Below are 13,526 nucleotides of genomic sequence, written 5' to 3'. Positions count from 1 at the left end.
CTAATAAAGACATCAGTCTTTGCATTTATAAAGGTAGGTGTCCTTCCTCTAGGCCAAGGCATGTTCCAGCTACAACCTTTCTTCTTTTCTGTTTGAGACAAGGTATAATTTAAAAATTACAGGACAAGCAATTTCCTATCAGATACTGTCCACGTGATTTTGTTCTTACTTGCACTAGAAAGTACATTGAGACTATTGGTGTTTTGTATTATAACAGAGAGCAGCCAGTAATTATGAAAAAAGTAACCTGAACCCCAAATTAAAAAAGTAGAGCACCTGAGTTTGTGGAAGGCCCATCTTTCCTAAAGCAAGATGGCTGTAGCAGCACCGTGAAAGCAAGCAAATGAGACCCAAAGAACTCACACGGCTTGCACTTTAAAACATTGCTCTTAAGTACTTCTGTGGTTGGATCTTTAATTAATCGTACTTTATAGAAAGCACAGTGAGAAATCAAACAGATAAAAATTCTCAGCATGAAGTATAACAGTGAAAATGCTCTAGGAAAAAGCTATGATCAAACTGAACAACCTCAGAGTGAAGACATCCCAATTACATAAAACCATTAAAAAAAAAAAGATCAGTTTTATAAAAGTTGGATCTCTTGCAATTTAGCCCCAAATAAAATGCAGGAACACTAGAATAAACCTTATGAAAGTTTCGATGCAGCACGACACTTGTTGTTTGAACCATTTTTATTACTTTCAAGGACTAGAGACTTCTCCTCCGTGCCTACCAATGCTCCTTGCTAAGGCTACAGCATCTGGAGGTGCCGGTGAGGCCAGCAGTGCAGCATAGACCAGCACAGCCTCCTGCTGAACCATGCCAGGTATCAGCTGCCTGGGCACGGCCTTCAGTAGGTATTTCCTAGACCAAAAAGCTGGGGGCAAAGACAAGAGCAGTTCTGACTGCTCCTCCGCCACAGCGGTGAAACCTGCCGGCTTGTGTGCGAGGACAAACGAGATGTACGGTTACTGCAGAGCTGTCCTTGCAGCAACCAGACCTACCCTGCGCACAGCTCGGTCACGCTGGCTCAGCTAAAAAGAGCTTGAGGTGCTCCTGGGAAAAGGCAGATACCTTCAGGGCAGAGACGCAGCCACAGAAGTTGCCTTAAAGGGAGGAGGAAATGATCCTTGATGTCAACATCAGCTCCGAGGCCAAATCTTGCTTTTCAGAAACCTCTAAAAACAATTTCTGACTTTCCTGATTTACAGATACTGAAGGATCCCTCAAGAAAAGCCTCAAGCACTGCCACAGAGCACTACTTCAGAAGGGCCTGGAAAAGGAGATCAAACTCAAACCCAAATATTTCTAGAAAGCTGAGGCTTTGTTTGACCTATACTATTAGCATAATAAAAGCTAACTGTACAGAAATTGCTCCTCTAATGCACATTTTTCTTTACATTACACTCCACTCACACATGAGAGAAGGAAATTGTAATTCACCCTCATAAATTATCTTCCATCTTCTCTCACATGGAACAGTGGAAAGTAATCACCCTATTTTGCTATCTTGATATATCTTTAAAGGTACTTATTAAGAGAAACGTACATCCAGCAGGTAAATAGAGATAACTGGTCATAAGTGATGACAGGCAAAAAGATACAAATATCTGATCTGAAAAAAGGCCAAGTTGGAAGCCAGATGCATACTGAACTATCCACTTTACTTGCTGTTTTATTCAGCTCATGTCAGGATGATTCAACGCATCTTTACACGCAACTCCCTATTCATACAGCATCTTCTAGTCACAAAACGAAGCATTTTCCATTTCTTTTTCTAAACAAAGGGTAGAACAGTGGAATGGGAACTTGCCATTCAACAGCGGAAACTATTTGTAAAGCTGGGAAGCTGGAGACACTAGGAAGAAAAGGCTTTAATGAAACTGGCCACTGTGCGTGCCAACTGTCAAGACTTTTTATACATTCTTCCAAGGAACACTGACTGAGGCTTTTTCTGTATTTACTCTTTACATCCCAGTTATTATAATTCTTTCAAAGATGCAAAAGAACAAAATTCATGAGAAATGCCGTATTACAGACAGGCAGGCTTTCTTCCCCCCGCAACTAGCCTGTAGCTGCACTCAATGACCCATTAACTTATTTTTGGTTCTGTACAAAGCCAGCACCAAGACATTTGTGACTCATTATCAACTAGGCACAGGAATTCACCACTAGAGCCTCAGCTGATCCATATCCAAAGGAAATCCCCATATGCTTGGAGTTTCTGAAATATGAGCATTAAGTTGTTGCCTGGTAAGAAGACAGTTTCAATACACAACCGAGGATATGTTTATATTTATGTTTTTGGAGGCTTGTAACTCAGCCAAAGGCAGATAAATTTTCCCAGGGCAGCAAAAGTCGTATCACTGACATCTGGATGAAAACATAGTACTTTTTCAAGTCACTACTCCAAAGCGTGGAGGCAGTAGAGCTGCAACAGTTTTCCAGACCAACATTTAAGCCTGCAGTCCTTTTTATTATTGCCTTTTTTTCATTATAAGATCCCACATTCTGCAGCAAAAAGATGTGCTACACAAAACAGCTTTGCTCACTACACATCTTTCATTCATTCATTCCCAGAGCACAGTTTGTCCTGTGCTGTGGAGGAGGAAAGCTCTTGCGGATTTGACTTTGGTGTCTGCCGTGACACAGCTTCCCGGAATGAGCCTGGAGGCTAGCCCAGACACTGCTGCCGCGTATGGCAAGGTCTGACCCCATCCCTTGGATCTGGAGTGCTCACAGCCGTGTCCTCACCAGCCAGAGGTTCCTAGTAGGCAATGCAGCATTTCACAACATACCAGCGTTTAAGTGATAGCTCAATGAGCGAAGGTCTTCTCTGGGAGCATATCCAATGACTGTTCAGTTAAGAAGGGCCTTCAGCATTATAGGAATCACACAAATACTCCACAGTCACCCTCTCTTTTGGACCAAGACAAAAGTTTAGCTTATTTCCCTGCCCTTGTAAACTGCACACAAAAAGATGGGGGAGCTGAGGCAAGCACATCACATTCTCCACCCTGCTATGGAAAAAGTAGTCAGTGACTATGTAACTAAAGATGACGCGGTAATGCACACACTAGGACTGGCTATAGCAAGGTGGAAATTTTAATTCTGGTATTTCATACCTTTTAAGAACTCCAACTGGCAACCTTAATAACATTCTTTGAATTTTTGAAGTAATATAATTACTTCCAATTAATCAAAATGAGGAAAGAATGAAATACCCTTTCATGAGACACTGACATGAATAATATTCAGGGAGCAGAGTGGTGACCACTAACATACCGATGCTTATTACAACGGCCAGGCAGCAACATCTGCAAAAGTTTCTCCTTCTACCCAAGACAGGAAATAATTGTCTGACGTCCATTGTCAGAAGCTGACTAACTAATAGCAACGAGCTATAAGTGCTGCTGTGAGGTCTTGAGCATATGGCCCTACACTGTCTCATAACTCTGTCCTCCCTCCACCTGAGGCTCTCAGTCACAATCCTCGATGAAAAAGATCCCTGGGGATGTGGGGAGACCCAGGTGAACTGCCTGGGCAGTCTGGGGGCACTTGCCCCCACCTCCATCCACTCCTCCTGGCACCACATCCTTAATAAGGACACCATGATTGTACTAAGGCTCACTCTGGAAAAGGCCCTTCCCCCGGCAACAATCCTCTGATGGAGATCTTGAAAGAAAAAAAGCCCCACATTGTATTCTGTTTTCTGTGCAGAAACATAGAAAACTCTTTAACATTCTCTTTCATAATTCCCACCACCACTTTGAGAAGACTCAAGGGATGATATCTGGATGATACTTGATTTCAATTTTAAAAACACGATTTTGTGCACCAACTCCATGGCCATTACCATCCAGAAAGTTTTACCTCTGCTCCTGAGTACTTCTCTGTGCGCTGAATGAGCTCTGCTAAGCAGACTTCGTCACTGACTGGCATGGACTTGAAATTAAGTTTGAAGATCTCCCCACGGGTGGCTGAATCTGGCAACGGCACGTAGATAATTCTGTCTATTCGTCCTGGTCTCAGCAAGGCCTGCAACGAAAGCATCACAGAAGAAGTTATAGCACATGGCACATCACATCAAGAAAGTAAAAACCACAACTCAGTTAGAAACAATGCCACCAAATAACCAACAATTTCAGCAAAAGCAAGAAGCTGCACAAGAACAATCAAGCTATGTGCAAGAAGGGTTATTCTCCTATGTTAGAATGGATCAGTTGCTGAAAAGACAGTAAGGCTACTCAGCCTGAGAAATACCAGTTCATGGAAAAAAGGAATCACAAAGGAACCATAGTCATTTTCCTAAAATAATAATTTTAGGCTTGTTGCAAGGTGTGCTGGAATGTTAGGACTTGGCAGAAGGACAGGTGGCAATGGACACATCCCAAGTTCAGATCTTCAATCAAGACAACAAGTGGAGAAAAAAAGATTTTTTGAAGTGAAGCTTACATTCTGGATTCATGTTCCTTTATCCCAAATTATTAGAGCTGCACATGCTTACAGAAGAGCAGATTACTCTGACAGTTTTTAATGCAAAATAAGGTAACAACAGGCAGAGGCCAGTGATGCTTAGCTTCAAAAAGGGAAAGAAAAAAACATAGACTTGCAAAAGCATTACACTTAATACATTTTAGCATGCATTAACACTGTTTTTTCCTTCTCTTGTGCCACAAGACAACTGAAAATTCAGCAGATGAATACAGTTACAAGCTAAGGCCCCAACTTTGCAGTTTCATACACATATATTGGCCCTTGCACTTCGGTTTCCCAGGGTTACTCAGATTATATATATACTGGGGAGGTGGGAAGGTGACAGAGCAAACTCTGGGCAGCAGCAACAGGCAATGTAAGAGGGGACAAGGGCCACAAAGCGCAGCGTGGAGGGTTCGGACTGGATGGGAGGAAAAAAATCTCTACAATAGAAGCGCATCCTTGGGGGAGGTCATCAGGGAGGCTGAGGAAACTCTGTCCTTGGGGGTTTTGTGGCTTGGCCAGACAAAGCCAAGCCCTCCCTGATCTGGTGCTGGCGATAGTCCCGTGTTGTGTGGGAGGGGGACCGCAGGGCCTCTGGAAGCCCCCTCCAACCAGCGCTTCTGTGACGCTATGCTTTCTGGATGGGGTCAAAAAGTAAACATTATCTACATATAAAACAATTCGTATCCCAAACATAGGAGAAACCAAGTTCTTAAATTTATAAGATGAGAGGAAACTCATTTCCCTGTATTTTTAAAAAACTCCAAGATTTTTGAAAACCATCTACAGTAAAAAAGTAAAAACCCTACCAGCCTTTCTTACTTGACATTTGAAAAAAACCCAACCTGTGCATAGCAAATGTACATAAGTAGCATTTAAACTATTTTTTAAAAACCGAACAATGTTTATAAGATTCAGCATGTAACCTAAATTGTTTTTATGTTATGGTTCTCCCTTGGGCAGAGTAGTTTGAGTTCCAGATGACTAGAGATACTGCATGGCTGTCCTGGGCTGTCAGCCAATAAGTCTTTTCCCAGCCTGATCATGTCAGTGAAAGTCATGCTGAAAAAATAGTAGGAAAGAGCTTTCCTTCCTGCACAGCATTGATCAAGTTAACACCCTTCCTAGAGTTTCTTTAAAAAGACTGTTGTGGTGCTTCAGAGTGGAAAAATGTATCCTGAATGTTAAGAGATGTCTTGTTATTTTTAAAACAGAACATGAAAACGCTCAGCAGAAAGTGCACGGCACTGCAGCGTGTTACATCGAGCTATCTAAGGATATAGCAAGGCTGTACTGGGAAGAGTAAAGGTCCGTATCCAGTCCTGTACCTTGTCCCTGGCAGCAGCCAACACTGGATCCCTACTAAACAGAGCGAGAAGCAAGCCATCCACTGATACCTCCTCAGCAGACTGCGCTACTTCTCACAGCACTCTTGATACATTCACCAAAGAACTCAACCCACTGATGATAACTCAACCAGTGTGTAATTCACCGTCTAAATCGTGCGTGTATCAGGATATTGCCATTTTTTGCCAACACACTTGAAAGAGAAATTTGCATGTTTCAAGACTAGGCTTGGAGGGAGAGGAATTATACTGCAATTGCATTCTGCATGCTCTTAAGGAAATGCCCATAGCTAATTCTATTATTTAGAAGAAACAAGAATTGTTCACATGAGTACGGTGGTGTGCCTCTTTTAAATCAAGGCAGGTTTAATCAGGATGCCTAGATAATTAGAATGTTTTCTAGAGCCAGCTTAGCTTCACACTGATGAATGACCATGGCTGTTGTGCAAGTGGGACAGGAAAAATGCTTGATGCCAATCAGCTGGGAGCAAGTGCTCCCCTGCGTTGCGTCAGCTTTCAGTTCTGAGACAGTCTCCTAACGTGACGGAGCACCCACGCTTGCAAAGCACAACTGCAGATGTAAAACAGTGAATATATTTTTTTTGCTCAGTTACTAAAAATTGTATTTCCTCCAGTTCGTCCCAAATGCTTTGCGTTTTATATATAGTCATAGTTGGAGGCCCAAGTTTTAAACATGCTATCATTACTTTTTGCTACAATCAGGCCTAGAGACCTTATCCAAAGACGGCCAGATGTGCTGGGAACCGTACAAAAAAAGCACAAGTCGGTCTCTGCAGCACTCGCTGCTTATATATACATAGACAAAAAGGAGAGGAGAGAAAATATTCTGTAACCTCACTTGAGAGAAGAGTCAAATTCCCTCCGGCCCCTGGAGAGAAAAGCAGATTGAACTGAGAGCCGGTCTCCACCAGCCCTCCCGAAAGTCCAGCCAGATGGGAAATGTGGTGACCCTAGGCACAGCCTGACCGCTTCTCGCTCTGCTGTCACCACCCTTGTCCCTTTGTCAAGTCGCTGGCCCCCTCCGCTCTACACTCCTGAGGAACTAAAAGCAGAGGGAGAGAGGGAGAAAGGGGCAAATCCCTGGTGAGAGGCTGTAGGTGGGCTGCAGAGCTGCTCTGCTGCTTGCTGGTCCGAAAGCCATCAGAGGGCAACGGCAAGTCAAGGCCGTCCTCGTTCGTCACGTTGCCCTCTCAGGCTTTTGTTCTCCACATACTTCTCACGGAGATACTTTTCCTTTTTGGCCAAAATAACGCAGGGCTCGGAACTGAGCTGCGCGTAGAGATCGGTAATACGGGAAGAAGATCCCCCTCTTGACGTTTTTGCACACTGAAGTTCCCTCTGGAGGAAGATGAGGAAGGTTTCGGGGTTGCTTAGAGAAGCTTACCATGGCATTTGGTGTGGACACCTGCAGCAGCGGTGTCAGCTCTAACACCAAGGCCCAGGTCGTGCTTCCTTCTGCTGCGGGCAGCAGCGCTGAGTTTGATGGATGCTGGCACCACCTTTTTCCTCAACGCCGCTGCCTTTACAGACCTAGAAGCTGTTTCTCTTCTCAGCGCGGTGTCGCGTGACGCAGGCTTCCCCACGGGAAGGGTTTTGGAGGTCGGTCGCTCCAAGCGCGCCATGACTTTCGCAGGCCGCTCCAGAAGACGGAGCTTCGCTCTTGCAATTTGCACTTCGGAAATCGCACGGAGAACAATAAGGACACCCAGGTCACCTCTGGACCAGCCCAGCTGCCCGTGGGGTGCGTTGGGGTCCGGTGCTGACCCATTGGCGAGGCGGGAGGTGAAGCCACCTGGGATTGATGCTCGCTGGAGGAGGAAGAGGAGGAATTTGGCACGAGAAGGCGGTGGCTTGGCTGTGCAGGAGGAGAGGCAGGTGGGGGAGGGTGAAGAGTTGAAGCCAGGCTGCAGGTTCAGGCAGATATGAGCTGCCGGGAGTACAAAATTAACTGCTCGCGGCTGGGAGATGCAAAACTGATTTGAGGCTAGGAGCACACAGAAGGTGGGAAGTTGATGGGGCCAAAATTAATTGATGTGTGCGCAGAGCTACATAATTCACTGATGTTGAGATGTGAGGGTTGCATAATTTATGTAGGCCAGGAAGGGCACAAAATTAAGTAATTGGGGTTTTGGTAGAAACCAGAATACTTCATACCATTAAGCAATTCTTTTGCAAGTTTATGTAATTTTTTTTGTTGTTACCACAACAGTTACGAAAGGGGTCTAAGTGTACAGGCACTGAAAGGTTACTAGTGGTACACAGATGCAATATTCTTCAGGAGAGCACTAGGCAAGCGGGATAATCGTCATGTAAAACATAATATCATCAACAGCAAAAACACATTTTAATTAAGAAGAAACTGCTCTCCTTTCAAAAAGAAATGCTTACATTCTGTAGTAATTAAAATAGAGTATTACTTCAAAATATATCATTGGAAAAGATAGCTAGTTAAAAAATGTGTATTTTGTGTGCAATTATGGAGATAATTATTTCAGGAAAGAAAACTTAAATAGGTAAAGCCAGGAAAATACTTGTGGTTCCTCTTAAGAATGGACTAGAATTAACCTTAGGGCTTTGCTAATTTTCCTGCTCCTCTTTTCCTTTTTTTTTTTTTTTTTTTTTTTTTTTAAAGCATCCATCTTTAGTTAGCTTTTTCAAAGGATACTTGGCCATTTCAAGAACTACATTGTCAAACAATGCAGAATTATAACACTGACAGGCGCATACCCAGCTGATGAGTTTCCTGTGGGATAGAAAAAATAGCCTTCCTACAGACTTACTTCTACAGCCATGCCTAATTCATCAAAATCATTCTAAATAAGATCTTATAACAAAACGTCATACATAAACGGTGCAAGAGGGTAACCTGACATTAGGAAAAAGAAATATAATTTAAAAAAAAAGTGGCAAACTGACAAAATTTTCATTAGCAAAACGTAACTTGCATAACAAAACATAAGCTGCACAGTAAACGGCATATTGAGGGTGTGTGAGAGAAAGCAAGTAGGTTCAGCAGGTAACGAAGTTCATCTGGAGAATCAATGTTACTGCATGTTCTGTGCTGCAATCAATCTCCACAAGTAGGAACAGATTTTTATACTAAATCTAAGACATTTCCTTTCAGGTAAATACAATTAATTTAATGGAGAACCTAAAAAATGCAACTAAAATTTTAATCCTGCCTTTGGAGTCCATTGGGATTAGACCACAGATGACAATAGGAGGACTGGAAATAACAGAACGATCCGTTTCCTTTGTAACAAAATCCTTCCAACCTAAATTAACAATTGCTATTTATGAACCCTGGTTGTGGTCCCTACTTACACGGACTCCTGAATATGACAGGTACTCTATATCTTGTTATCTAATTTGGAAGTGCAACTTTTTTTACTTTCACCATTACAGTATTTGAACATATCTGAAGCATTTTTAAGTCAGCCATATTCTTCCTGTAGTCTGTGCAAGCAACAATTGTTTGTCAGATCCTTTCAGTGTGTTTGCCCACATGTCAGGACAGATGTGTTGCAAGTGTGGAAGGTATTAAAGTAAAAGATAGGCTGAGGAAGTGAATTTGTTAACAACGATGAAAGGGCTTTCTTGTGCCATCGCATTTATCTCTTGCAGGAGTGAAGTCAGCTCCCGCAAAGGTGCTTCTCCTACGCTTTTGAGGCTCACCTTGGTGCCTGATGTTTTCGTTCTCGCTCTGTGCCAGAGCAGGTCATGCTCCCAACGCAACAGACCAGGAAGCGCTTGGCATTTTAGGATCTTTGAAAGCTTCAAGTACGGGAAGCTCATCCTTCCTGTTCGCTAGACAGGCTACTGGAAGCTTTTTGCAACCACGGATTAATTACCAGAATTACAAGGTGCCGAGGGGAAAAGACACATCAGACTGTCACTGTTAAAGACTTAAAAGCCACAGTCCGGTGGAGAGCTAAATGTTATTGCTCCATAAGGTTTTCATTCCCCCTCTATCTGGCATGAGCTGCTTCAGGAGGCAACCTCGAATTCCTCTGTTTCAGGTGACATGCTTAGTTGCTGTGTCACAAGGCCAGAGTCTTGTAATTACAGGCTCCCAAGTCAAGCGATACTGCTTTTTTCTTGCCAAGAGCCCCTTTCCCCACACTCCTCTTCCTCCCCACCTTCTTCCTTCTGTGCCAACGTCTGTCACCACCGTCAGCACATGCCAACATCTCTAACCAGTTCCCCTCTTTGATGACTTGTTTGCTGATCACCACCCTTGTACTTCTCCCAAGATTTGTGCAGATTACTCTCTGTCGTCGTTACACAACATCTACAATTCCTCTCAGGGTGGAGCACTTTGCTTCTTTAACCTACGGTATATCCACTACTTCAAAAACTGCATTTGCAAACAGAATTTTATTAGATATTACTGGAAACTAGCTCTTACAAAATGTTGCGGTCTCCTGTTATCAGTCCCTACGCAAAGACTTCACCTTCTACATAGATTTCTAAAAATCAGGCTGTACAACCCTTCCATCATGTCAGTCTTGCTCAAGACCTGGAGCATTGTGCAAGTTGACAAGAAAAGACATGATAGGTTTGACAGCAGGTGTTCAGGAAGAATGCACACTATCAAGTGGCAGTGAGCACAGCGGGAACATTTTACTCAGGCATTAACCAGAAGTACTAATTAAAGGCAGAGAACGAACACGTGGTTTGATACGCCGACAAACAGTAAACCAGCTTCAACAGGGAGACAGTTTATATCATCTGAGTCCAAGCCAAGATGAAGCGATATGGGGAGTTAACCATCTGAAAAATAAGAATGTAATCTGTCCTTCACTGCTAAGCAGTCAAATGCCCATGCTTGTGTAGGATTCATCTACTCGCCTTGCTTATCCTCCAGGTCTACTACCATTAGTTAATCCTGTTCCTTCAACCACTGATTTTTACCCATTTCCAGTTCGTCTTATCAGCAGAGGGAAACTTTTCCGTGTAATTCAACGTATCTTCTGGAATTGCTCTCTTTGCTGGCTACCAACAGGAACTAACACCTTCAGCTATCACTACAAATCAGTCTCTTAGTCATTACAGCAAAACACAGTTTACCCTGCAGTTCCAGTGTGCAGAAAAAGAACAAATTCATCTTCCCTTATAAAATGAAACCTGGGGAAAGGACTGCCTTGACTCAATAGAAACCACTGGCGTGACTTGCTTGAATGACATACCCTGCTTCTGCATGTTTCACAGCAAATCAGTAATTTCCAGCAACAGCAGTGATTTTAAACAGATCTAAGTGTTACTTAGATAACTAAGCTATAAATAGGCAGCGCTAAAAGTGCTTCAAGGAAACAAAAATTTCTAGAGTTGACGTGAAAGCATATCGAGCCTCCTCACCGCCAAAGCATTCAGAGCCGCTTTGGATTTTATTTTCTTTCCCTGACACCTGCTGTCGGGCATGGACGAGGTCCCACCGTGGGCCCAGTCCCTAACCACCACCACCGCGTTACCACCACGCAGTGCCCGCTGCACGGCCGGCTCGTACACCCCAGCACCCGGCAGTGCTGCCGGCAAGCCTGGCATCTGCACCGCAGCCCTCACCTCACTGCCAAACCGTGGCAGTTTGGGCTGCTCTGGACTAGAGGTAGCTGTGCCTCTGCCTGTGGGAATATTGCACCAAGCGTGTGGTGCCAGCGATTGATTACTCCACTGCTGTATCTTGCCTATACAGCTGAGGGAAGAGGTTGCTGTGCTCTCCCGTCTCCTCCTGAGCTCACGTCCCAGCGTCCCTCCTGCGCCACAGGCTGCGCTCCCGCGCCAGACGACGGCCGTGGTCGTGTGTGGAGAACGGGCAGCAGGGAAGAGGGATGGGTGGGAGGGTTACCGCCTCTCCACCATCTAAAGAAACTGCTTGTGGATGCAGAAGGAGAAAAATTCTGCAAGAAAAGCTAGGCTTGTATTTCCAAATCTGCACCAAAGTATTCCCATTTTTTAAATAAGAGTAAAATCACTGTCCCAACTGCTGTACATCACAGTCCTGCCACTGACAAGAGTTTGATTAATATAGCTAATTCAAGGGAATCATGGAGAAAGAAGACTTGAGGATACTTGTTTACATGGTCTCATTGCTGCAATGAAACACAACTGTGAGGAACAATGTGCTCCTTGGCCCATGCAGACAATACCAGAGCATGTTTTTATGTGGTTTTGTTCAGATAGGATTAAAATATCTCAAGAAACCGATTTACAATCGCTTCTCTTGGCAGAAACATCTGCAGGCAGATACTCTGCAGCTGCAGAACCCATATCTCCATGCTTTTTTCCCCTGATATTTCAAACAGTTAAATTGGCCAGTTGGCACAAATTACTGCAGTGCTCACTGGGAGCCAAGATTTGCCCAGGCCTCCATCTATAAAAGTCTAAACCTGTCAGTATCACAGCACGTTTTCAATGCAGTAAACGCAGTGCAAATCCAAGCGACCCTACTGATACAATTCCAGGTATTCCAATTTGGCACCACAGAAATTCAGCTCCAAATTGAGCCTCTTACGTGTATTCAAAGACATGGAGGCACCGACAGGGAATCAGGCCTTCCTCACCCCTGCTTTGTCAATATGGTCTCAGAAAAAACTGAAGCAATTTACAGCAGATTCTACACAATCTGCCCATATTTTCAGGACACTCAAACACATGTTTTCAAGTCACAAACTCTGTAAAAAACAGCGCCTGACCTTTCTTTCTCTACATGTTGAGGCTGCAGCTGCACTGCTCTCTCCTTGCACCCAAGCTGAGCGGCTGAGTCTCGGCTCAGGGCTGAGGTGCTGGCTTCCTTTGCAAGGGGGATTTCAGACAGAAGATCTTGTTCTGTCCCCATGTCCAATCTGAGCAGTCTTACTGCAGTGGCATACAGACGGAGGATGTCCCAATTTTTCGCTCTTTTCCTGCCATTTTGGTAAGGAGCGGGAGCGATGTAGTCCTTCGCCACTTGCTGGATCTCACAGAGAGGTTTTGATGTGGAGAAGGCACTGGAACTCCCCCTCTTCTCCTCTAAATGCTATGCAGCTCTTCCTTCCCCATTTCTAATTAAATGATTTTTAGTAAAGTTAAAATTAACTGAAGGAAAAAAAAAATAATCTATCATCAGCTAATAAACAACATAACACACCCTCATCGGCGTATGTTTACATAAGAGAGTCCTCTGTGCTCCTGTCTAAGAGGCGCAAAACCTCAGGAATGTCAGTTCTTTTTTTTCTTTTCCCTCTTTTTTTGGGGGTGGGGGTTTAATAAAAGAACCCCTTTAGAAAAGATAACAATTACATGTAATGGAACCTGGAATCAGACTCTTTTGGCAATTAATCACCCAGGAGCCGTTGCAATCCTGCAGGCTGTTTCTGACAGATTTTGAGAGCTTTACAGGAATCACTGGGATAAGATTTGCCTGGGCTGGCTTCTGACAGGGACCGATCATGTACAAAGTGGATTGTTGGGTTTGGGTTTTTTTTTTTTAGTTTGTATATTCATACACACACACATATATACACACACAGAGACATGTGCACCGATATACACATTTTTGTAGGAGTCTTTCTTTACATACATGGAACAACTGCAGAACTCATTTACTAGCCCAGAGGCAAAAAAGAAAAAGAAAGGGGAGGAAAAAAAAAGAAAAAAAGCCTTTTCTTCCTCTCAGCAAAGTAGAGCTATCCATCACTTAAC

At 43.7% G+C, this 13,526-nt stretch overlaps 1 protein-coding gene across 1 annotated transcript in view; it reads right to left on the bottom strand.

Moving 5' to 3' along the window:
* Positions 1-13,526, bottom strand: part of SPATA5 (spermatogenesis associated 5) — a 203,769-nt gene that overhangs the window by 35,057 nt on the left and 155,186 nt on the right. Inside the window, 1 exon segment of the mRNA XM_049814797.1 lies at positions 3,874-4,038. Within this exon segment, the coding sequence (XP_049670754.1) occupies positions 3,874-4,038 (165 nt within the window).

This window comes from Accipiter gentilis, chromosome 12 (assembly GCF_929443795.1).
Source record: "Accipiter gentilis chromosome 12, bAccGen1.1, whole genome shotgun sequence".
Taxonomy (NCBI): domain Eukaryota; kingdom Metazoa; phylum Chordata; class Aves; order Accipitriformes; family Accipitridae; genus Astur; species Astur gentilis.
Note: the sequence above shows the minus strand (reverse complement) of the source record. Positions and strands in the feature narration are given on the sequence as shown.